The 27,346-nt window shown below is 37.5% G+C and overlaps 1 protein-coding gene across 2 annotated transcripts in view; it reads right to left on the minus strand.

Annotated features, from left to right (window-relative positions):
* Positions 1-27,346, minus strand: part of LOC137258329 (PH domain leucine-rich repeat-containing protein phosphatase 2-like) — a 46,934-nt gene that overhangs the window by 14,388 nt on the left and 5,200 nt on the right. The window contains exons 1-9 of one of the 2 annotated variants that reach the window (XM_067795963.1): positions 27,127-27,227; positions 26,765-26,893; positions 25,014-25,127; positions 15,322-15,979; positions 4,579-4,713; positions 3,008-3,183; positions 2,269-2,444; positions 1,832-1,978; positions 1,039-1,490 (exon numbers count right to left, since the gene is read on the minus strand). In XM_067795963.1, the coding sequence (XP_067652064.1) occupies positions 1,039-1,490; positions 1,832-1,978; positions 2,269-2,444; positions 3,008-3,183; positions 4,579-4,713; positions 15,322-15,958 (1,723 nt within the window). In that variant the 5' untranslated portion in view covers positions 15,959-15,979; positions 25,014-25,127; positions 26,765-26,893; positions 27,127-27,227. Of the gene's footprint in view, positions 1-1,038; positions 1,491-1,831; positions 1,979-2,268; positions 2,445-3,007; positions 3,184-4,578; positions 4,714-15,321; positions 15,980-25,013; positions 25,128-26,764; positions 26,894-27,126; positions 27,228-27,346 lie in introns of those variants that run through there. The other variant, XM_067795965.1, reaches the window with a different exon arrangement.

Below are 27,346 nucleotides of genomic sequence, written 5' to 3' on the forward strand. Positions count from 1 at the left end.
ATAGTTGCCTTTATGGCAAGCATGGGTTGCTGAAGGCCAATTCTACCCTGGACCTTAATGGGTCTGTACTGTGGAAGTGATATGATGATAATAGCTGTTGTGAAAAGAAGCTAATTACTTAACAACTAAAGTATCTAGATATGCAACAAACAATATGTTTTAGGATAAAATCTGGTGAAAGTTAATGTTTTTATTATTTTCCGGGAACAAAACCTCATCCATAACCTTCAGAATAAGAGACTGTTTGCGATTTAGTCTTCTAGATGGAATATTTCAAACAGAAAATACACCAAAGTCAGCGTATGAAATAAGACTGGTCTAACCATTTGAGATGGGCCAGATTTACAGCCAACCAGCTGTTGAGGTTTCCAGCCCTAGTGTGTAACTGCGCTTTTGGCTTATTTCATACATTGCTAAAATATGAGTGAACCCTGACAAGAGGATCTTGGTTTTTGTTCTTGTTTTAGTTCAGCAATATTCCAGTTATATGGCAGTGGTCTGTAGATAACTGAGTTTTGACCAGACTAGCCAGTGATCAACAGCATGAGCATCCATCTACATGACTGGGATACAATGACATTCAGCAACTAAGTCAGTGAATCTGACCAGCCGATCCCGTTAGTTGCCTCTTATGACAAACATGGCTTGCTGGTGACCTATTCTAATCCAGATCTTACTGGCGATGTAGTTCTTCAGTATAAGCTGTGGCATCCTAGCCACTTGACTGCCCATGCCCATTAATGGATTTAAACTCAGATGGGTTCAGAGTGAGTGAGTGAGTTGAGTTTTACACCGCACTCAGCAGTATTCCAGCTGTAAGGCAACATGAGCATCGATCTACGCAATTGGGAACCGATGAGATGTGTCAACCAAGTCAGTGAGCCTGACCACCCGATCCCGTTAGTCGCCTCTTACGACAACCATAGTTGCTACCCAGGACCTTCACGGGTCAGATGGGTTCAGAAACACACATGTCCCATTGTGCTGCAAAGTACATCAAAGTTTCCTAAGTGCAAGTTTATTGCATTACATACTTACTATTATGCGAAACAAAAATGTTCTTCAATGATGATCCATTTATCTGAAGGCTGCGAATCATGTTCCGTTCACAGTTTAAATACTCCAGAGCACGAATTGCACGAATGTCAAGGTCGACGATCTCATTGTCTCGAATGTCAAGGTGAGTCACATGATCTAGTGACTGAAACCGAGCCGTTTCTGTCGGGAGCAGTTGAAGTTTGTTCATTCTGAGATCAATCTTTTTGATGTGTGTCATATGGTCTAAGTAGTCTGTAGGTAAACGGGATATTTGGTTTCCTGCCATGATAAGGCTGTCCAGTTTGTATGATGCATGATGGGACTGGCACAATACACTGGGAATGAATGTAAAACGATTGAATGCCAGCACAATGACAACTAGTTTCTTCATTTGAGCTATTTCCTCTGGCAATGACGATAGTCTGTTATTGTGAAGATGTAAGGCTTGTAAGCTGAAATGATTGAAAAAAAACATATGAAGAACAGAACAGAAAGATACAACAAACAAAGTACTATTTAAAAAAAACATAGAGATAAAGACTAAATGGGACTACTTTCAGAAAAGAGTACACAATCCTAACAACTCATCTATGCTAAAACTGTCTATTTGTGCAAGGTTCAACATATGTGAAAACAGACCAAACATAAATCAAACCCTCATTAAAATCAATAAAACACATAGAGAAAGATAAAAAATGAAATCTGGAAGTAACTAAAATTAAACCAAATGAACTGGATTAAGCACAACTAACAATCGTATCTGTTACTACAAAAACATTTTGTTCCTGCTTACTTGGTGAGTTCTGATATTTGGGAGGGGACTTCCTCAAGTTTGTTGCTAGCAACATTCAGCTCAGTGAGAGTTCGCATTTGACACACAGCCTGGGGAAAGTTGACCAAACCATTGTCTGCTAGGTTGAGGCTTCGGAGGTGGGTGAACCTTAGACACAGGAACAGACTCATATTGAAACAGATTATCACAACTGTGGCAGGCAAATGATGAGCTTTCTAAAAAAAGGATGTTCATTGCCATATATTTACTATACTGACCTTAAGTTTGATTCAGTGACATGTTAAAAAATTATGTTTCAGTAATGATAAGCTCATCACAGAATACAGATGCACTTTTTATTTGGGGTTGGAACTGAAACTTTAAGTGTATTTGTATCATAAATCTTTATTTTATTCATCTGCTTGATGTACATATGTATATTTCCATATTAATCTCACCTTGGCAAATCATCCAGCCATCCAATTGTGTAGATGTCCTCTTCAATGGGGCGTTCTCGAAGGACATTGTGTCTCAAGATGAGGATTTCTAGATCATCATTGATGAAGACTGTCTCTGGAAGGAACTCCAGATGGCAGTTGGAAAGGTCTGCCTTAGTTGGAAGTTTGGAAGTTGCCTGTAATGTACAAACAAAATCAATATAATAAAATTTGAAAAGTTACTGTTACATTTAAGCTACTCCAGATAAAAATGTCTTACTTAAAATATACCAAGGAATTTCAGGAAGCACATTTTTTATCAAAAATTGTATCTGTCTTTAAGATTTTATCTTGAATGTCATTTTGCACATAAATATTGCAAATATTGTTAGATAATACCTTTAGGACTAGCCAACAGGTACTAAGGAAAATATTTCACCGTCATGCTAAAATATTCTCATTTAATGCCTGTAGAACAAGTCTCCTGGGACAAAGGACAATATTTCACCCTCATGCTTTCACCTAAGCTTGATCTGAGTACACTCCTTGAAGCCCATTAAAGTTGTTCAATGGAACTGAACAGCTGATGTACCAAATTGTTTTTGTTTGGTTTTGGACTCTTGTAGTCAAAATGCACACGTTGAACTGGGGTTACCTTGAACTAAAAATTTTAAGTCCTTTAGAGTTCCTATAACCAGAGTTTTCTTTTTGGTGTTTGAGGAATAAACAGTTTGAAAATTGATGTTTACAATATATTTACCTTTTTAGCCTTCTTGATCCACTTGTTGTATTCAATAGCATTCATGAAGGAGATATAGATTGACCTTTCACCCTGGATGGTTGATGTCAACTTAAGACAGTATTCCTGACCTTTGACCTGTACTTCTTCCACAGAGCCTTTTGCCAGCTGGACAACTGTAGGCTTGGCACTGCGATCTTAACAAGGAATAGAGGAAGTTCTATGAAAGTGGGATTTGTCATCACATCTGATGGTCAAATTTCTTTTGGAAACCAAAAAGATTTGGTTGGTTTGTTGTTTAACACACAAAGCAATATTCCAGCTACATATAGGAGCGGTCAGTAATAATCAAGTCTGGACCAGACAATCCAATGACCAACAGCATGAGCATCGATCTATGCTACTGGAATATGAGGACATGCGTCAACCAAGTCACAAGCCTGACCACCCAATCTCGGTAGTCGCCTCTTATGACAAACATAGGCTATTGAAGACCAATGCTAACCTGGATCCTGACAAGTCAGAAACCATGAACTCTAAATAATACACTGCAAATATATATATTTAAAATTTGGTATATAATTCTGGGTCCACTTGCACAAAGCAATCTTAGTGCTAAGACCGTCTTAAGCCTGTTTTGGAGAATGGGAGTTAAAATTATTGTAGTGCTTGGATCACTTTGTGCAAGTGTGCCCAGAACTGAATATCCCGAAGAAGCAAAACTGCCAAGGCAATTTTGTTAACATTTTATCTGTCTTTATTGTTTTAAATTTTTGACACATAACTTTGTGCAGTGTTCTCAACTCCCCAAACTTTCAGCCAGACAAATCAGGACAGGTAACCTTCCAACTGGTCTGGTAACTTTTGAGAGTTACAAGACTGGTTGGAAAGTTGCTAGTCCAGAATTTTCTGGATTAAGAAAAATAATAAGAAGGTAAATAAGTGCAGGGAAACTGTTTAATGTTTTCAAATCTGTTTCAGCTGATGCTTTAGTTGTTATACTCAAAGTCAGATTCGACCAAGACCGTTGGGCAACTTTTCAAAACTGACCTTCTGGTCACAAAACAGACTGTCCCAGATGGTCGGGCAGGCAGGAGTCTACAATGCTGCTTTGTGTAAAAATAACCTTTCCAAAAAATGGCCAAAGATGTACATACATGTAGATGGAACCACTGGAACCATCTGTATATGGTTTAAGGACAAATTGCTTCATTCATCAGTATTCCTTAGGAAGAAAACATTCCAAGACAGTCTGGTAGCATTTAATATGTCTTACCTCTTTCAAATTTAGAACATGTCATTTTGTGTACAGTCACTTTTACAAAATCTTTGCTAACGATGTATCTAAAGGTGGACTTAGCTTGTGGAAGCTATACATCTGCCTAAGATTTAGGTTTAAATTGCTTCATTCAGGCTGTTTGTCAGAACTGCTTGAAATCTATTGTACAGTAGGTTCTGGTTGGCTTATTGTTTTAGGTCATAGTCAGCAATATGCCAGGTATATGTCGGATGTCAGTAAACAATCCAGTCTGGACCAGACAATCCAATGATCAACAGCATGATGCACTGGAGGAAGTAGCAGTACAACTTACCTCTGTATATCAGTAATCTGGTTCCAGTAATTACACAGAGTCGTCTCACCCACTGGTGGAGTAGCTTCCCCTTACGGAGGTAGGCATACGATGACAGCTGACTCCGGGAATATGTACTGTCAGAGATAGGTTTGCCTGAAACACATCATTTAGTGTGTGAATAAATATTAACATGCAGATGATGTTTGTCTGATTGTAACCTGATGCCACCATCAGCAATATTTCAGTTATCATGACGGCCAATCAAACCAGTGATTGATGTTACGAGTGACATTCCACATTGCTGTGGCAAGATGCAGTCAAACAAATCACTCATTCGGACAGTCCAAACTTCAAACATGTATACACCTGGGTGTCTTTTCTAGCCTTGCATCACCACTGAGTGTAATGAGTGTGACTAAGTTTAGTTTTATGACGCATTCAGACAATCCAATGATCAACATTATGAGCATCGATCTACACAACTGGAATACAATGACACATGTCAACCAAATCAGAGGGTCAGACATCCTAATCCTGTTAGTTGTCTCATAAAACAAGCATGGATTTAAAAGTGAAGGTCAGTTCTAACCCGGATTTTCACAGGACTCACAGGGTGTAACAGATTAAAGGGAAACTCTGTTCAGTCCTGAGCCAGTTTTCCATCTTGGTGAATACACTATGATTCAAGACAGGTGCAATAACAACAGCTAGATTGATATATAAATGCAAGTTACACCTGGTGCTATGCACAGAGCAGGTATACTTAGTCTGACCACCTGGTGTCATCACTGTTCATCAGTGATTCATTCATACAATTTATATCTTTAATTTGCATATTATGTGCTATATTGGTTATATTTACCTTATAGTCAGAACATTGTTTGATAATAATACATACCAAAAAGACTCTTTGTGCATTTCAACAAATCTTTGTCACAATCTACTCATTTTATCAGGTATGTAAACGTTTGGTAGGACATATGCATCTTAATACATGTATAAATTCAAATCCTTCCTGTCACTTCAGGATATGACACCCATATGTATTTATATTAATTACTGATTATTGTCCTCTCCAACACAGCAACATCTTTATTTCAGGAAATGAGTGAGTGAGTTTAATTTTATGCCGCACTCAGCAATATTCCAGCTATATGGCAGTGGTCTGTGAATAATCGAGTATGTACAAGACAATCCAGTGGTCAACAATATGAGCATTGATCTGGGCAAATGGGAACTGATGATATGTGTCAACCAAGTCAGCGAGCCTGACCACCTGATCCCATTAGTCGCCTCTTACGACAAGCTGAGTCGCATTTTATGGCAAGTTTGAGGTAATGAACATTCCCATGAAAATAGTATCTTTAAAAATGATTCTAAAAAAGTCAAGAAAACATTACCAATGAGAAAACTTGACATATATCTTTTAGATAACCATGAAATATTGCTCATGAATTCAAAGTAAGTATATTCTGGCTATGTTTAAATGACTTCATAGGAATGCCAACTAATCTGGACTTAAATATTTGATTCCCATTTCATGTGTCAAGCACTATCATTATGAAGGTGACATGCTTGGTTTGCCAGTCTGCCAATGCTTACAGCATGGGTATGTTTATTGTCATATTCTGACCTTTTCCTGGATTGTCAGTTTTATTTATGCCACCAGTCATAATTTCTAACAGGTCGATTAGAAGATTACTTACAAGCTATAAAAAATGACAGATTACTATTTCACAAGTGATGAAAAATCCATCATGCCAATTTTTTTCTGAGAAATGTACATTAAATGTGGGTTTCCAGATCCATTAAAGACATATGATTTGATTCGGTCTGTCGTTGGAATGACTTAACATCTAGATAGTTCTACACCGCTTTTAGCAATGTTCCAGCAATACTAGTATCACTGTGGGCACGCCAGAAATGGGCTCCACACATTGTATCCATGTGGAGAATCGAACCTGAGACTTTAGCAACATCAAGTGAATACTTTAACCACTAGGCTACCCCATCGGCCCATCATAGACAGAAAAGGACAGGATTATTGCTTATTTGATATTACTTCCCACAAGAGCCAAACATATTTTATTCATATGGTCTCTGTTCGTATTCGTATTGAGTTTCAGTCAGAGTGAATAGTGTAATATGTAAATGGGTGAATAGGGTCTAAATAATGTATTCCTCTCACTAATGTGACTTCCCCCCCATAATAATCATTCAACCATCAAGATAACAAAACTGTTCTGACTGAATCATTTCTGTTACCTTCTTGTAAAAGGAATTAAACTGTAAAAGATGGAATCTCATCTCTATCATATCCTTGCAAATCGTCTACCTGACTGAACAAATTACCCTCTAATATCTCACACCCAATGTAAATGACAGAATACTGCAGAGCAACAGGTCTCAACCCTCAACCAGTGTACCACCATAGTCGACCCAGATGTTCCAGACAAAGAGCCTTCATGTACACTATGAGAACTGTCGCCCACATACAAACCACTTCACTGATCACAATATCCATGGTTAATCAGGAATTTCCTCTCCCTAATAACACTATTCACTACAGGCTTTCAACACTGAGTTGATCCTACAGCTCAGGCACTCAAGACAACTTCTTCCACTTCTTAATTGGGTAATTTTAGTTTTAATTTTAGTTTTAATTGGGTTAAGCTCTGGAATATTTGTTAATGGTATAAAAATAACATGAAAAGCAACCAAGGAGGATATACCGATATGTTAGCTTAACAAAAATGTTTTCTAAACATTAGTTAGGGGTGGCCATTGTGACAACAAGATTTGTATGCTGAGTGCCATATTGTAAGGTACAACAACAACAATGGTGTGACCGCCAGTGAAGCATGGAGGAAGACTTGTGTAAATTTCTGTTAAAATCCCTGAAGCACAGCATTGTTATAGCACTACTTTGTATGGGTCATATTGGGATATATCTTACCTAACACATAAACAACGCTTTCTGACTGGCTGAGCCCTCTTCTATTATTTTCAATGTACCCCACTTACAAGTAACATTTTCAATGTACCCGGCTGGAAATGCCAAACTCACTGGTGCTTCATGGTAGCATTTCATACATACCAACTTTTTGTGAACGCAAATTGATGGAAGGGAGATAACTCTAAATTGTTTTTTCTTGTTGCTTGCAACATCTAGAGATGGCTACAAACAGTTTTGTACATGTGCCTCAAACAATTCAAAATTAACATGAAGGTTGTTGGTAAGATAAATATGTTGTTCACAGGTCCATCAGGGTCATTATCTCAAGGAACACAAACGAACATCAACCCATGGGCCTCTAGCAACAACTAATACAATGGGTGTAATAAAGATTGTTTGTTTATTGCTTAATGCCGTGATCAGCAATAATCCAGCTATGCGTACTGTAAACAATCAAATTCTTGGCCAGACAGTCAGTAAATGCTATATCATATCATCGTGAATTAGTTTTATGCAACTTTTGACAATATTCCCACAAAGGGGACACCAGAAATGGGCTTCACATATTTTGCCCATGTGGGGAATCAAACCAGGGTCTTTGGCGTGACTAGGAAAAGAAAGCTTTCAAAATTTCCAACTTAGGTCAATGGACAATAATTAGTGGTCCTGTCTGTACTTCACTTGTCCAAAAGAACATTTGTAAATTTATTTAATTATCAACACAGATTCACTGGCCACCAGGACATCTACAAACTTATTTACTGGTACTGATGAGTTTTTGCTAGTCAGGGACTACAGGAGCAGCGTACATTTCTCACACTGTTGACAATGGAACTCTTTAACCACTATGCAAAACCACTACCTCAATCTACACAAATTGGGATATAATAACCTGCATTAACAAAGTCAGTGAGCCTGAACACGTAATCCTGTTTGTTGAATCTTACTACAAGCATGTGTTCCTGAAGACTAATTCTAACCCAGATTTTAAAGGATCAGTGAAAAAACAGTACCATACTTTGATAAAGATTCACATCACTGCATCTTTTCATCAGAAAGGACATTTGATTCGATGATAGATAAATCTGTCATATCAGCTTCTTTATTATGAGAACACAACATTTCGGAGTTCATGCTTATGACCTGATGAAGGAGTAAACATTAACTCCAAAACGTTGTCTTCTCATAATAAAGAAGTTGATATGAATAAAAATCTTCATTCTTGGATAAATCTGGTCATTACACAAATAAAAATATTTAATGATGAATATGAATCAGGAATTTGCTGAGCATTCTGAATGTGTCAAGTTTACACACAGTCATTGTGAGTGAGTGAGTTTAGTTTTTGACACCACTTTTAGCAATATTCCCGCAACTGTAGAAATGGCCTTCACACATTGTACTGATATGTGCAATCAGATCTGGGTTTTGGTGTGTCAAGTGAATGCTTTTAACCACTTAGCTATCCCACTGCCTGGGGTCATTATGCAACACCTGTCATACTGATTTGAATCAAATGCCATCTTATTACATAATAAAAGATGCAGATATCTGATTAGTCCTGGTTTCAGAGAGGCATTGCCTTTCCCCCCCAATTGTCCACTATTTTTCACCATTGAGATAACCTTGTTTGGAAAGTGCACCTGGATGGTTAACATATCCATTACACCTTACACCCATTACTCTCCGCAGTCTGATGTGCACTCAACTATAAATATGTCATCTTGTTTGTTTCACATCATGTGTGAAATAAAAACACTATACAACACCTGTTTATTAAATCTTTTCAGAATATTTTCCCCTAGATTCTAAAGGTGACATATTTGAGTAAAACATGGCGTACAGAAAAACATCTCTATTAGATGAAACAAGCTTGTTGGGTGGCATTATTTGTGCGAGGTAACCATCAGAGAAAAACACTCATTACAAACTAACAATGTCAAGGTGTATCTCAACCTACAGGTGAGCAGGTACATGTTTGATGCTCACGTACAAGAAGTTACCTGTATACTGCAGATATACTGACTGAGGTATAACAGGGACAGAAGATTTAGGCCATCCAAAAATGTGGTTCCCGTTACCCCACCAACACTTGAATTCTGATGCTAACCCTATATTTTAAAGCTTCCTGATACCATCGCTCCCCTCTGTCATCGATAGAGAGAGTCCAAACGATGGTCGCAAGCTTGAGTAAATAAACAATTGCATGCTGCAGTTGCACAATGCAAGCTTGTATGATTACACTATGTTGGAGATTAAGCGCCTGACTCTGAGGATGAGGGTTTGAATCTGAAACCAGAGTACTAGAATCTGTACTTTACTAAGAAAGTGTAATCCCAAATTAAAATATAAGTTTATGTTACCTCTAAAAATATGTCGTTTTTTGTTTAAAAAATCCGACCTACCTACCCTAGTTATAAAAAGGTGAAATCAGAACCGCAAGATTTGTTTGTCCTTAGCACTGAGGGGTCCATAGTATAGCATGATAATATGGAAGTGTTCAATAAACATTGACTTTTGGAAGCAATACCTTAACAAATTCTTCAGACTCCTTTTGAGTTCACTTTCATGAATAATTCAGTATTTGGGGGAAAAGTGTACAATGTACACACAAAAAGGTACATTGTATCCCTTTCGTGATTCAAGTATTCATTCCCTTTGCAAGTTGAATGTACAATATCCATTGCATGATAATGCAGTGTTATTTCTGCCTAAATACTATATCTAGGAAATTTATGTTTGTAAATCTGTCTGGTGTAATCCTGAATACATCAGCACTCCTCAGTGTGTGATCCAACTCACGTAGACTTGAAATATTACTTGATGCTCATTACATCAATGACAGGTATGCCTGGTCCAAACTGTTTCCTGATTTGGGTTGAGATATAATTACACAATGCCATATAGAAAGGGGTCAAATGTAACATATGTTTTGGGGGGATTACACTTTCTTAGGTAAGTACAAACTCTAGTACTTTTTTTAATTGAATCCCATCTGGGATTCAAACCCTAATCACCAGCACACAAACTCAGCTGCTTAACCTGTTCGGCCACCACAATACGTTGATCATCAGTACCTTTGGTGAAATTAATCCAAATAACATTCATTCGCACTCTTACGAGGGACTGGAATGTGGGTCAGAAAACTCACAGCTTTGTCCTCCAGATGGAAAAACCACTTAGAAAACTTTAATGTCAAGTTTACTTTTACAAAGCCAAAATGTTGTGTTACATCCAGAACTTTCACTTGGATAGCAAAATATAAAGATGAGCCTCAACCATTCTAATAGCCTAGAATGCCCTTTACAGTGAAGAGACATCAACAAACTGCTCCGGGGTACGAAGTAATGATTACAAACATGTCAGAGTTTAAGATGAGGCCAGCGAAGCGTGCAAGATGTCTGTGGTTATTAATATAGTGGTAAACGTAGCCACGGACAATAGCAGCATGAGCAGGACGGATGTAAGCTCATTGTGAACCTTTCCTTCGGGCCAAGGTGATCAGGGTACTCTGATTTGAGACGAGAAAATGAATTGTTGTTTGTCAATAAATAATGGTTGTGAATGTATCACCTTGGAAGAAAGAAATGATATGACAAGAAGTTTCTTATTGTAAGGAGTTCAGATTTAAGTTTATCTGAATAAAATTTAGCTAGTTCTGAATTGACAGTGGTTTTTTTACACACATGGATACTTTTTGAGTGCTAGTGGGTTGGTTAACACCACTTCTCATTATGTCAGTTGTATGGATGTGTCTTATGAGTGAAAGTGGAAGGAAGACTCTACTGGACTTATTTGCTAATGTACTAGTCAGTAGTGACATACAGTGATTACAATGTATGAAATAATATCTGTCCGACTGCCTGAGATGGATTCAATTTCTGACAGATAGTCTAAATTTACAGCTAGACTGTTCGATGGTGTGGTAAAAATTTAAATGTTCTGGCCCATACATATGAGTAAATTCATGATATCTTGGTGTCTTTCACGATATCTTGGTGTCTCAGGTCTAGTTAAATCCATCTTTGGCCCTGATGTCTGGCTGGGTTTTGGCTTATTTTATATGCTCCTTATTATGATGGTTTTTTTGTGTCAGATGCAATACCATTGCTTTCATCAACAGAAGATTTATGCTCATGCTGTTGATCACTGGATTGTCTGGTCAAGGTGTGATTATTCACAGACTGCTGCCATAGAGCTAGATTATTGTTGAGTCAGACGTAAAACTAATCTCACTCACTCATTGACGGAAACTTGTCAATGATGAGTATATCAAAATAGAGAGGTGCACTTAAATCTATGAATCACAGAACTGACATTCCACAGAAGATATAGAGAATCTCACCCAAGTGTCTATTAATATCAAATATATCAACACAAGTTGATAAAGTAACAAATATCCAAGGCTTGCTGAGGATATTTTTACCTTTATCACCGATTGTTGATATAATTGATATAACTGATATCAGCAGACACGAGGGTTAGATTCTATTTATCATCCAAAATGATTCTTCATTAGTTTTTAATGAAAGATGTACACCTCTGAACACAGGACTGGCATTAGATTTGCAGTGCACCTATGTCATAGCATTTTGACGTCATAAAGTTCATGATGTCATATCATTGTCAGGGCATTGTGCAAAATCTACTGTCTGATCTCACACAAGCGATATCTCCTGTGGAACACAGTTTTAGATGATGAATCACTTTGTGAGGTCATATGATATCCCCTAAGATATATTGTTGTGACAGTACATCTTGTACCATACTAGCTATGACGTCATGAACTTGCTGACGTCATGTGCTATAATCGGACATTGATGCACTTCAGTGTACATTATTCATTAAAAATTAATGAAGAATGATTTTAGATGATAAACAGAATTTCATCCTTGTGTCTAATGATATCAATTATATCAACACTTGTTGATAAAAGTGAAATAATTTGTAACTTTATCAACTAGGGTTGATATAATTGATATTATATCACTTGGGTGAGATTCTCTGTTTCTGACCAATATCAAGTTGTTGTTTAAGTATTTTTGTTTGTTTGTTTGTTTAACGCAGCACTCAGCAATATTCTAGCTGGTGGTGTGTAAATGATGTAGTTTGGACCAGGCAATTCAGTGATCAACCTCAAAAGCATCAGTCTTCACAACTGGGATACAATGACATGTGTCAACCAAATCAGTGAGCCCCAGACCATGCGATCCTGTAAGTCATCTCTTACGACAAGCATGGGCTGCTGAAAACTAATTAACTAAAGTAATCAGACATGTCAGGCCTGATTCTCAAAAGGCTGAACTCACACCACATGTTACACGTCTGAACAACTGACCACAGTGACATTATATCTGGCTCATGAGTCCATAAACCTCAAACTGTGTCAGAGGATATGAATAGTTAAATGGAAACACTCAAGGTACTGAGTTCAATTTGTAAGAATGGGTACTCCAATACCTGCTAGACAGAAGGATGAAACATACTGAACTGCAAAAGAAATGCATCATCTTATTCTAAGCTTATAAATAGAAGACATAAACATGAACACTTACTTCAATGAGATTTCATTTTTTCAAAACTTGTGTTTCTTATGCTGTTCAGTATAAGTATTGGCAAGGAAAATGAGAAATGCATTCAGGCATGGAGCATATTGTAGTCATGAAAGCATTCCTAACTGCTTGTCCTTACAACAACACATTCCCAAATGCTATACATCCTTGGGCAAACCAGTACAAAACCATATGACTATCATCATGTCTAATTCCTTAACAAAGATACACAGTCGTCATAGAGACATAATCACATACTGTTAAGTAGGCCTCATAACCTTATGACCATATTTCATTAAGCATCTACAACAAAGAGTGATCCAGGATTGTTTTTATGGAAAGCGTATTTGAACAATGGATCAACATTAAGGAAACCGTCCTTTAAATTAAGGACTTGAAAATGCTGGAGTGTGATGTCCTGTAGAGTCTGCATACTTTTTGTTTCAAATAACTTTATTTATTGATCTACCAAACTAAAATATGGAAGAAAATATTGATTTGTTTATACTACATCAATTATGATATTTCAAGGGAGATCAAGAAAGAAGGGACTGTACATTTGAATTGTCAATCAATGCGAAAAGTGTTTCCTTGAAAAAATGTTTCATAAAACTTATAATGCTTTCATCTAAACTATAATATTTGGGGAATTAACCTGTCTAATCAGTCAGGTTTGGATCAGTTGGTCATCCTTGCCAGTGGTGGCATGTGGTCCTGTGCATAGAGTTAAAATATAAACATGAAGTGTGCTTCTCATTATATATTAGGTCATCTCTTGTTTTCAAAGAATAACTGCATTTGAGGTTTTTGTTTAGGAGGGACTTTACTTTTTGTTAGTAAGACCACTTCCCAGGTTTTACTTTTCCTAACTTTATATGGACATCAACATTCAAACGGTACATGAGTGTTTGAAATCAACTGAAAAATAGTGTTCAAGATTAAGCTCAAAGTACACATGTTTTCCCAAGCAAGATTGGAACCGCAAGTCTCAGATTCCGGCTGTTGAGGGTGGTTAAATTATCTACGTATAGTTACTGTCATTAAATTGATTTTATGCGCACTTCTGTTATTATTATGTAGCTTCATTAAATGATCATCTACATTGTAATTATCCATCATTGACAGTATATATGTTAGAGAAAACACTTCTCCTTGGTTTTGGTAGTCAATGTAAAACCATCGGGTCAGGAAATCCCTCCCCATCTGGTCCTGCCCTACAACGAGGCACATGTGACACATGTGGTCTCACCTAAGGCAAGTGAGTTTGTTCAAAATTGCCTCTGTTCACATACATTGTTCATCTACATTGTAATTATCCATCATTGACGGTATATATGTTAGAGAAAACACTTCTCGGTTTTGGTAGACAATGTGAAACCATGGGGGTTGGGAAATCCCTCCCCATCTGGTCCTACCCCACAACAAGGCACATGAGACACATGTGGTCTCACCTAAGGCAAGTGAGTTTGTTCAAAATTGCCTCTGTTCACCTAGCAGAAAATGGGTACCCGATGAAATAGGTTGTGAAACTTTTAACCTTCTAGCACCTCAAGGGCAGCTTGGGTTATCCGGGGTAACAATGCTCTTTGAGCGTGCACAAGTGTGTGGAAACGGCATGATACAAATAGCTATTAATATTATCATTAAGTCTGTGTCAAGTTATTCAGATTAATAAATTCCCTTCCTTGTAATGTCATATTTTACAATATGTGTCAATCCAATAGTCCAGGATTGTCACCCTTGCCTCCCCTTTCCTCAACTTGACACATGTCAGTAATCACAGTGTGTAGAGTAACACTTACACCATGGCTTCACCATGAAGATCAGGGTTAGAATAAATATTCTGCGTGTCAGAAGAAGCGTCTAATGGGACAGAGTGGTCTGACTCTCTGACTTGGTTGACACGTCAATGTATCCCATTTGCATATATCGATGATCATGCTGTTGATCACTGGATTGTCTGGTCCACACTAAATCATTTACAGACTGCTGCCATACAGCTGGAATATTGGTGAGTGCAGCATGAAACAGCAAAACAACCAACAACACTTGTGAAAAACAAGAACCTCATGGTAAGCAAAACCATTATTGCCTGAGAATATCCAGTCTCACTTTTCTGACAAATAAAATTGCATTGTGAATAAACAGATATTTAACCATAAACATTGTTTGAATGGATTAACAGAAATCAAGGGGGACACCAGGTTTTCAAGTAAATGTAAGCATCACCCTGCCAATATCGTTACTGCTTACCTGCATAGAACTTGACCAAGTAACACAGATCATCATCTGGACCCTCCTCCTGCACTCGTTTAATGTCCGTCAGGCCCAGGCTGGAGAGGTACTCATTCTGAATTGCAAGAGGACAGTCAAACGGTTCCAGACGACGAATGATATCACCATTCTGCTGAATATGCAGAGAATTGCTCGGTATCCCAATCTGCATGCAGATTTTTTGAGTAGTAGTGGACACTGTACAGGGAAACAGTCGCGAATTCTCCTCCGAGTCTGAATTGAACACACGAATACAACCATGACTGGTATCCTTCTCTAGCCATGCCTGAATATCCACCTTTCGATGTTCCCTTCTGTCCTTACCCCCTCGAAGACGTTCCGTCGCCTCATGTTCCCGCTTGCTGACCTCCATGTAGAGATCGGCCAGGGAGTCGGAGAGGTCCCAGGTCTCATCATCATTGCTGCTGTTGGAGAGTGTCAGTCCCACACTCTGATGGGTTAGTCCGGGTTTGAGGAACTCCCCAACACTCCACCAGGCGTTACTGCCATGGTATTTGTTGCTGTAGGTGTCGTTGTGGAGGTAGGAGTGAGAACCAGCTGCGCTGTTTGTGCCATTGGTGTTGTCGCTCCAACCACTGTAACTTTTCATAGACATCTCTCATTGTATGATGACAACCTGGAATGAATATATTGCCATGAGTGAGTGAGTGAGTGAGTTCAGTTATGTCACCACTATCAATATTCCAGTAAATATCACATCAGGGGACACCAGAAATGGGCTTCTCACATTGTGTCCATGTGGAGAATCAAACCCAAGAGTTCGGCATAATGAGCAAACGCTTTAACCACTTCACTACCCCATCACCATATTAATGTTAGAGGATGGATTTAACTCTAAGTATCTCAGTCTTATCTGTTTGAAAAGTGATCACAAACATTTACAATCTTGTCAAAAGCAAAAAGCAGGTGGCAGCAATTACCAAAGATCATTTACTGAATTGATACTTAGGATTCATTGAGCAGATAAGCAGTTGATTCCTAAAGCATCTAAGGCTGTTTTATTTTTAAATTTCCACCTTAGAAACAAAACAGCTTAAGAGATGGGATTACCGATCTTGTTAGTTTATATATGGTTATTCAAGTTCACAGTTGAAGTGCCACATGTTTTGAACCCTAAGAATTGGATAAAGTGATCTCAGCATACTGACAGTTGTAAGTCCCTGTTAAAGTATGGTAATGGTGATATAGCATTCTCTGTTTCTCTGATGTGACAAACAACTGATGTTAGTGCATGAGTACTGAATATCACAGAATGGTGTACTGTTTTTGAGATGAAACTTTTCACGTACATCAAGATCCACCACCAAATATGATCTTACTAATAAAACAGGAAATATATCAATATTTGATTTGATTATATATGACTAGCTATCACTAAGTGCAGATTAACAGCTGATGACATGAACCAGATATCGGTCAGCTAGGTGTTTCCACACCACACGTTTATTGTGCCTAATGTCCATTGTAACAATTTACTTTGTAATTGCCTGTCAGGTCAGAACTGAGTGAAGGACTCGTGGGCCCAGATCCATATTTGTCACCACTTCTAAAACAAATAACTGCCATGGAATGAACAGAAGGAAGCTTTCTCTCAAAGATGGAGACAAACATCACCTTCTTCCTCAACAAGGACATGCTTATAAACAAAGTTTGATTGCAAAATCTCACCTGCTGTGTCAGGTGAAACAAAACAAAAATGTTAAAGTTACTCTCCATCTGTATTTTTTTAAAAATATAAACTTTCACACATTCTCTCCCAATTATGTAAAATAAAAAGTTCTGTTTGTTGTTAAAAACATTTTACCAGAAAAAACTTATTTCAGCTGATACTTGGGGTTCACTTATAACTTGAATACTTCCCAAGGTACCAAGGGAGGATATAACTGGAATACCTCTCAAGGTACCATGGCAGGATATAACTGGAATAAACTTATCATGGCAGAACATAACTGGAATACCTCCCAAGGTCCCATGGCAGGATATAACTGGAATAAAGGTATCATGGCAGGATATAACTGGATAACCACACAAAGTACCATGGTAGTATATAACTAGAATACCTCTTAGGGTAACAAGGCAGGATGTAACTGGAATTTCTCTTGAAGATACTATGGCAGGATGTAACTGGAATACCTCTCAAGGTACCATGGCAGGACCTAACTAGAATAAAGTTACCATGGCAGGATATAACTGGAATACCTCTCAAGGTACCATGGTAGTATATAACTGGAAAATCTCTCAACGGCAACAAGGCAGGATATAACTGGAGTTCTGCTCAAAGTGGTGTTATACTGGAAAATATACATTTTGTGAACATTTCATAGCCCGTGAAGTTCCTTGGGGTTCATGATTTATTCAGGAGTTCATACACCCCATTAAGTCTACCTGTTCACCCACCACATACAATCTACCCATTGTACCCCATCAATGTATTCCTGATGAAACCAACAGTCTATAGAGATATCCCTTTTGAAACAGACATAACATTATACTAGGCCAGACTAGGTCATGCTTTCACCATACAGTAAAGGACATCAGAGATGGTTTTTGCATAATGTGATGGCTCAGGTTTTCTATTTCAGGGAGTATTGACAAGTTGTTTGCCCCAAAGATAACTGACCGTGCCGGTCTTAACTGCAAATAAATCACCATTGTCGAATGTAATATGGGTCAGTTGGATGAACAGATATTCATACAGTGTTGATCTTTGTCACACTTGTAGTATTTCGGTTAGGTTGATTGCTGAACACATGATAATGTTACTACAAGTGGCATAAAACCACATGCAATCTCTCCAGAATTACATAACAGAAACAGAAACACATACATCACAACTGTAAACTGCAAACATGTTACAATGAAACAGGTTTCTCACTCTCTGAAGGCTACACTTTCTCTATAGTCCTTATATGTTGCACTGATTATACAGTTCGGGCTGGTACTATATTTCAAGATGGATAAAATGGTGATGATTCATTATACAATAGACACATATGGTGAATTTAATATTCTACAATCTTGATTTGGAGGCAAAAGGACCACATATGAAATGCATGAATCAACCGTACGTGTAATAAGGACATGGAAATAAAACTTGTGATGGTTATTATAAGTGATAGCAATAATGTTTAATTTATTGCAGGATGTCTGTGATACACCTGTGTTTGTAGAGTTTGATGTGCCCCGCCTAACTACCACACCTGACATGATCAAAGCCCGGCAGGTGTCACTGATGATCTCAAATACCATGGTAATCCAATCAATCATCTGGAAATGATTAAAATCTACTCAGCAGTCGAGGCTTTCACCTGCATAAAACTATGTCAATACCTTACCAAAATACTTAAGGTGAATATAAGTACTGCATCATCATAAAAATCATCCTGCATTCAAAATAGGTTAAAGCAACACAATGAATGAATAAATGAATAAATATGTGGATGGATGATGGATGGATGGATGACTGAGTGACTGACTGACACTCGCCAACCTTTAAACAGTATGCCTTAACACATCTGGCAAACAAGCAAAAACCAACACAACCTAGATGGTATCTCATTATTTAAACATCACTTTCTCACCCGGTAGGGTAGCCTAGACATTAAAGTGATCACTTGTCATACTGAAGACCAGGGTTCAAATCTCCATATGGGTACAGTGTAAATCCCATTATTGGTGTCCCCCAACATGATATTGCTGGCATATTGCTAAAAGAGGCATACAACTCACTCACTCACTCACTCACTCACTCACTCACTCACTCATGCTGGGAGCATAATTTGCCCCATTGTCTAAAGCACCATAATATGAGTACACTTGGCAGAGTTGAGATCCTCAAGCAAACCTGTCATCACAGGTTCATATCCCCAAATCTCCCTGATTGTTTCAAGGATTGCCTATATGAAGGTGGTGGTGCCTACAGCTTGGAGAGAAGGGCTTCTTGTTCATAACCTGGCTGAGCCCTCTATTACTTCAAGCTTTTCTGCCAGATCAACCTTAAGTACTATTTAAAGCTGCATTAGTCCAAGCTCACTCACCTGCTCTTTACAATACCCCCAGGCATTATGATACACTTCGTATTGAATACAACATACATAAATATTATTGTTTTCAAGGAAGGGTTAACATCAACGAGTGTGTGTTTGTCAGATTGATGTGGAATATCAAAACAAGGCATTATTTCAGAGTGAGTGAGTGAGTTTTATGCTCCTTTTAGCAATATGCCAGCAATATCATAGTGGGGAACATCAGAAATGGGCTTGACACATTGTCCCCGTTTGGAATTGAACCTGGCTCTTCAGTGTGACAAGCAAATGCTGCAGCCACTAGACTACCCCACCACTCCTTATTTCAAAGGAAGTGCATGTATTCAGTTTCTAATTGTGTGTGATCCTTTAATTTAGGACTGGTATATCAATGTAGAGACAAGAAAAGTAAAGAAAACAAAACAATTGTCATATTTGGGATTACATGTTCTCAGTAAAGTACAGATTCTACTGAACCTCTCTGACAGGTGGAAATTGGAACAGTGGTTCAAATCCTGGATGAAACTCAACCAGAAAGTACCACTGCTTTCTAAATGGCATTGTGTATTTACATGTCATATAGTCCTTTTCTCAATACACCTTTCTTGTTCACTGGCCAGACCAATGTTCTTGCTGTACAGTTGGACCAAGCTTAAATTTAACAAAAGGGCAGCTGTTACACCCCGGTATTGATATTTTGAATTCTATATCTGTTTGTTTCATTTAATTCATTTCATTTTCCTCTTGTCTCTTTACTGAGACAATAACCAAGGAAGTACACACATTAAATTATTTTATCATCATAACTATCAGTATGTAGAATGCACACATTTTAACATTTTGAGAATTTACAATCTACACTGAAATTGCAATCAGAAGTGTAGAAACAGAGAAGAAACTGTAAAAAAAGAAGGAATTTAGTATAACGTCTTGTCATTCACTTGCAATGTTTCATGACACCATTGCAGCAAGTAATAATTCTGTATGTGAAAGGGTTCACATTTGATCCTACATGTCTGTCTGTGCGTGCGTGTGCGTGTGCGTGTGCGTGTGCGTGTGTGTCTGCATGCGTGTGCGTGTGCGTGTGCGTGTGCGTGTTTGTTCCTTGGCAGACATATAGTTTGCCATGAGTATTCCATAAGTTTATAAAATAAGAGGGATTATTTGGATTATTTGGCAAACAGTGGTCCCAATTTGACTGAACCAATAGAAATTACTGCAAAATGCTTACAGCTAAGTACAAATACCCCAAGTGACATCCACAGAGCTATTTAACCTACTGTATTAACTCTGGCTGTGTGAAGTGTTAGGTAAATATGTCTATCAAGGTAGGCAATGAAACATTCAGATGTTGAAAAGAAGACACCAGATCAAATATTTGACAAGAAATATTCATATGTTTGAACGCATGAACAAATCCATGTTGACATTATACACTCACCTTACTATGTCCTTCATTGAAAGTATTTCATGAAATATGTGTAAAAATATAGGCCTCTTAAATATTTCTTAACAACCATATGATATGCCAAGCTAAAAAGTGTATGTGAATGTTAGCTGTTAACATGCAGTCTCTATAGATTTCCATATGCAATGAATTGTGAGACTGATTTATGAATACAGATGTTGTGCAAGGAGCTTTACTTTCATCCCATGCTTTTAATGTAAGTTGTGGATCAGTGCCTGAAGATAAAGTGTTTTCCACATTGTACTCATTTATGATCCAACAACTTGTGTCCCACAGAGATATGTTGGAGAAGATCAGCGTATAAAGATTGACATGTTGCCTTTGTGAGGTCTGAAATAGTCTGTTTGTGTCATTCTGTGATGAAAACTGTAGCAGACTACATTTATGATACAAAGAACAAGTGATCATTGTACACTTATGATGAATTATAACCTCATTGTGGCATATTATCATATCTTTGCATTAACATGTTTTTCCTTATGTTATTTTTATCATGCTGTCATTCTTCAGTCACAAAAAATTGACTTTTGTCTCAAACTAATCTTTTCCACATGCAACAATTTCTGAATAAAAAGAACATATTGTACATTAAGTCAGTGTGAAAGCCTGTCAAGGGTAGGGTGGAATAATCTAACTGTTTAATACTAACATTCAGATAATAGTTCAAAATAAGAGAATTCACCCATCTTGACAACTTGCTGCTCAATTTTTTTTTTTGGTCATGTGGACAAGCATCCGATTTCAGATCAGAAGGTCTGTTGTTCAAATCCGAGCACCTGGACTTGGAAATTTTATTGCCGGTATGCATTGTAATAACCATATGATTCCATTTCAAAATGTTGCTTTAACAGTCCCACATAGCTGACACTCTCTCTCATTCAAATTCCAATACCCATATTCCAATGGCTTTCCTTACCTTAACACATGTCAGCTCAGCTCACTGTTCCAACATTCCAACAATAATACACTGCTACCATTCCCCTTCTACCCAGTACACATATCAAAGATAAGAGATATCCTTGCCAACCTGTTTACAATTTTCTAGGAAGTATCAGTCACAAAAGAGTTGTTGGACCGTCCATCCCTAACCTTCCATTAGCCCAGAGGGACACTGAGGATGAAATTTACTCAGAACAGACCAATATTTACTTGAAACCCCAGCTGACATCTCTCCATACCTCTCAAACACGCCACACAAATATGTATAATCACAAAAATAAAGACGAGCACTTTCTACACGAACAGGCAATACGATGGGGGTCAACAAAAATGAAAACAAGAAGTTTGAGTCTTTGTGTTTTGGAAACATTCTCTAAATTCCAAATGGTTTTGCCCTTTGTTTACATGATGCAGGACAAGCATTAAATGTGATTGTTAAAGACGTAGTTTCATCTTGAAGTCACATATCTGATGAGGATGTTTCAGTTGCTTGACCTACTACCAGACAACCCGTTATCGTCTTTTTTCTGAATCATATTATTTAGGGATGTAATTAATGATGCATCAAACTTTCAACAGATTGCAGTTAATCGATGGTAGAAACTATTGCCTCATTGATATGTGTGACTGTAGTTAGTTTATTTTTTACTTCCGTCGATAAAAGCACAGCACATAATGTCTATGTTATTTACTATTTACTGCTTGGGTGTAAACTTGCAGATTCATTGAGGTTTTGTTTTGACTGTTTACTAGGTCTGGGTTTCAACTTTCTTGTCAAATATCAAAAGAGACTAAAATTATTTCGAATAGTACATTCATTTGGAAAATGACTTCAAGTGAGACAATTCATGGAGAAAAATAAATTACTACTGCAATAGTTGGTCGCAATAGACTATCGCTGCTGCATTAGCTGTTTCAGCCTCAGTAGTCACCTCTATTATTAAGCAAATCAGCCCATCAAGAAAACACTGCCTTATTTTGGCACAGTAAGTCAACTTTACTGGATCACTTAAAATCAGTAACGACATTAAGCTTTCCCTGCCACACTGTTTTGCAACTGAAACTTCATTAATTCGGTCATAATAAAGAATTATGTGTAAAAGATATTTAAAATCAATCATCATGATAGAAAACTTTTCCTGTCTAATTTTAAAATAATGATACCCACATTTTGTCCAGAAATATACTATAAGATTATAAGTAGATACAAAGGATGTTCGAGTGACCTAAATCTCAACTCTGCTTCAAACAAACACTAAGAAACATCACCTAAACCATTCTCTTCTTGTGAACCAAAGCATACTTAACATACCATAAATAATGAATACACATTGAGAGAACATGATAGAGAAAGTATACAGAGTTACAGTGTATAAATCAGTATGAATTAAATCCTGGATTCAAGCGGTCAATCTAGGCTTAAGATAAGGCTGTCATTTGTCATAGCGGATCTGACAGGATGATACTTGATGAAATCTCCTTTGAAGATAGCGAGATCTCTGGACCCCATTCCCACCAATGATCTTAGCTTTAATAAAGATGATCATAACTCTGAAACTAACATATATACTGAACAGCAAAAGAAACGCAACTGTTTTGGCAGGGGCAAGTTTTTGAGTGGAGGACAAGTTGTGTGGAGTTTTTGCTTATCAGTATATTTAGAAGAAACATAGTATTAAGGTCTTTAATGGAACTGGGGATGGGATAGGATGGGATGGAGTCGAATTAAAGATGGAATGGGGTACATATCTCCCCTCTTCTTGCTTGGTGTGTGTTCAGTTTACGCCACACTCAGCAATATTCCAGCTATATGGTGGTGGTCTGTAAATGATCAAATCTGGACAAGACAATCCAGTGATCAACAGCATGAGCATCAATCTACAAAATTAGGGCACAATGACATGTGTCAACCAAGTCAGCAAGTCTTACCACCACTTAAGACAAGCATGGATTGCTGAAGATCAGTTCTAACCCTGATCCTCAAAGGTCTTCTTGTTTGGTGATGTTTCAACTAAGAGCCAGAATTCTGGCAATCATGAAGATTCATGGTGGAAGTACAAAGAGAATTACAATTATTTTATGGAAGAGACATATACCCCAAGGGTATACAGTCTTTTGGAGCTGACAGTGTAATTACTAGCCAGTAGTTATTGAGCATACAAGATGACACCAAAGAACCATGATTTGTTAATAAGGAAATTTGTCAATATAAATGATTTTGCCATGAGAGGTACCATCCACAATAAATCAATTTCTAATATACAGTACTACCCACCTACCTCAGTGGGTGTGAATTATAAGGAACAGAGAACATGCAATCCCAAGCCCTGCCTGAATCATCTGATGAAGACGTGCATCAATGAAAGCAAGTCCTCCCACCCTCCTGACGGGTGGCCCACTGACTCAGTGTGTATGTATAGGATATAATAAGCACGTACACATTCGGGATTGACAACTCACGTTTGTCCTATGCATGTCTTGCTTCAATCTCATTGAAACTGCTCTATGATATTTAATAGATTTCCTAAGAATTCAAGGCTAGAATCTATAGTTGGTTTCGTACAATTTGTCTTTCCAGAAGGTCAAAAAGGGTAACTTTGCTTATAAACAATATAATTACAGAAAAAGATGTATGCAGTCACGTGTTGTTTGTGATTATTTTTATGAATTATTGCCATTTTCCTGCTCGTACTTCTATGTGTGTTTCTAAATTATTACGAAATAGGAAAATTTTAACATCAATGCCAGCGAATACTAAGTCTCAAGTGTCCATGGACACAGGTAACATTTGGAATAAAATATACAAATAGCAGTGAAACTTATAATGAAAAATTATCTGAAAATCTGTGATTATGTATTTGTGGGAAAAATACATTTCTACTTGACCAACATTCTTGTCCTTTTTCACCTCTGAAAATAATACTTTCTTAAACAAAAAACACTTTAACAAATGTGTCAGGTCATTAACTTTTCTATCACAATTCTATTTCAGGAAAAATGTAAACAATACTCTTGAAATATTTTAAACAATAATCTGAAGAAAACAATCCCTCATCTTTAAAGCCAGCAATGAGCTGTGTTGATTATAAGATTATCTCTGTGTGTAAACATACCTCACTTCAACAAGATGTCTTACATGCCAACTGTCGAAGAGGAGATCATTTTGAGCAAAAGGCAGATATGAAATCTTATTACGACAAAGACCTACAGTGACATACCTTGGTTTGTTATGCACTGTATTATTTCAGAGTCTCCGACAATTCACGCATGACAAGTTGAATAGCTGAGTCATAAGATCATCAAAGCTCCATCGCAGGGTCATTGGAGATGCACTGTGAAGAGAAAAGATCAAAACATCACCACCAGTAACTCACTTCACAAAAATTCAGACAATCTGGTTCAATTTCACGGTGACCTGACATAAGCTGTATCCTTGAAACACCATCCCTGCCTATCAAGGGTACAGTGTGTTAACGAAAGCATACCACCCGTAAGACTCCTTAGAAAAACGTACACAATCTGAATCAATTTCATGCTGAGATGGACATGGCATCCACAAAACTCTATCCATTTTTCGTTTGTCAAATATGAAACTAAATACAGCAAAACACACAGTTGGGTCATTCGGGTTCAGTTCAAAAGTAAACCCAAAAAAGTTCGTGAACTATTTGCTGTTACTAAATACAAGTGTTAAAGGTTTTACACAGAGGCAGTAATATCATCCCGATACAGGACCGTGATGATTGGTCTCCTGAATAGACGACTAGGGCATCTGGATGTCAAAGGGTCTGCCGTGCTGGGTAGAAAGCTTTTGTCGCATTCAATACAAATAGCCTCTAAAAAGAATCTGTCTCAAAAGAACTGGTTCAGTTTAGGTTCTGACAATTGTGAAAAGGGAAGCGGAGTATTTATCAACTTCACCTCAAATTATCACAGTTTGGCCACAAATGCCCCTGTTGTAAATCCAAGGCAAAGTGATGACACATTTTACCTCTTGAGGAAAATATAATTTGAAATGAGACACTGATTCACAGAGGATGCTTTGTCAGCAGAATGTTCAATGCCTCTTGTGAAAGCAATGTTGTCATGGCGATGTGTACAATGAGAGGAAACAGCATGTCCAGATGAAACTAAGAGTGACAAGTTGTATAGTGAAGAGGTTAAGTTAGATAAACGAATTGAATAATATCTACAGTACCTTCATATCATATAAGAAAGACTCTGATCAATATAATAAATATTTCAAGAATTTATGGAATTGTTTCAACTGACTGCTTTTCAGTTTGTGACTGTGTGTTATCATCACTGTATCAATACTGTTTCAATGGTATTTTAAGCAATGTACTATTCACTGTCACACCTATATGACATCTATGGACTTTTACCTCGACTTACAAACATGGGAGTCACTGGGACCCCAAATTATTAGTTTTATGAGTCCTTGCTGACAATATGAGGGTCCTGTGACGTAACAGTGTAGAGAACTTTATGGAGTTCAAACAAAAACGTACTAGAATTATTACTTTACAAAGAAAATGTAGTTCCAATTATGACATGTTGGGAAAACTAATTTTTATTGTTTATCTTATACTTGAAAACAGGTGGATCTGTAAAACATGAAATATAATTGGTCTGGCCTAAAGGTAGAAAATCAAATTGGATTTTGCTAAAACTCATTTTAAGTGGTCATACAATCCCTAATTAGGACCATGTTAGGAAACGGGAAAAACAAGAGCCACCAGTGAGAGAAACAATTTCCACAACAAATCAGTGCTAAACATAGTCTTAGCACAAAAGAAAACAAACCTTAGTTGGCTTATATCAGCTGTTATTGCCAAATGATGACAAGCTAAATTAAGCAGTCAGTTAGTAGACTTGTGTGAATCATGAAGAACACATCTTAACATCACAAATGGCCCACGCACTAAACACTACAGCATGTCCACACACACGCCCACCATGGGGTTACCTGTTGGATGAGGAGACGTAGAAGAGCACAATGACTGTAATTACAGGTTGCTGTTGATGATAGAGCTCTATTGTTGCTGAGGGTACTCTGTCTATCACATGGGGGCAGTGTAGGTCAAAGGAGGAGGTTCTGGAGACCATTGAGTATCAGAGTCTAAATATGAACAGTTACTAAATGCTCTTCAAAGATTTGATTTTCAGTTTTTCAAAACAAAGCAGGAATATCGTTTTAAGGGAAACGAGAGGTAGATTTTTGGTTTTGCAATTTATGTTGAGTAATGGTGTTATCTTGTTGAAAGAATACCATCAAACAAATTAATCATGGTGCAGTATGTATACTATTAAATTATTATTATAGCATACCTCATCAGTGGAATTCCGTAATTCTCTCTGGATCCATGAATAACTTACACTGATAACTTGACTTCTGCAGATTTTCTGCAGGTGTGTTCCAATTGATGGCACTGAAATAATATAACAATATACTGGGATCCACACATATACTGTTTCATGTGGTCAATGTTATACCTGTACTGGGTGCCACTTAACAATCTACGTGGAAAAAAATGGCAAAAATTAGGTC

Source organism: Haliotis asinina, chromosome 12, assembly GCF_037392515.1.
Source record: "Haliotis asinina isolate JCU_RB_2024 chromosome 12, JCU_Hal_asi_v2, whole genome shotgun sequence".
Taxonomy (NCBI): domain Eukaryota; kingdom Metazoa; phylum Mollusca; class Gastropoda; order Lepetellida; family Haliotidae; genus Haliotis; species Haliotis asinina.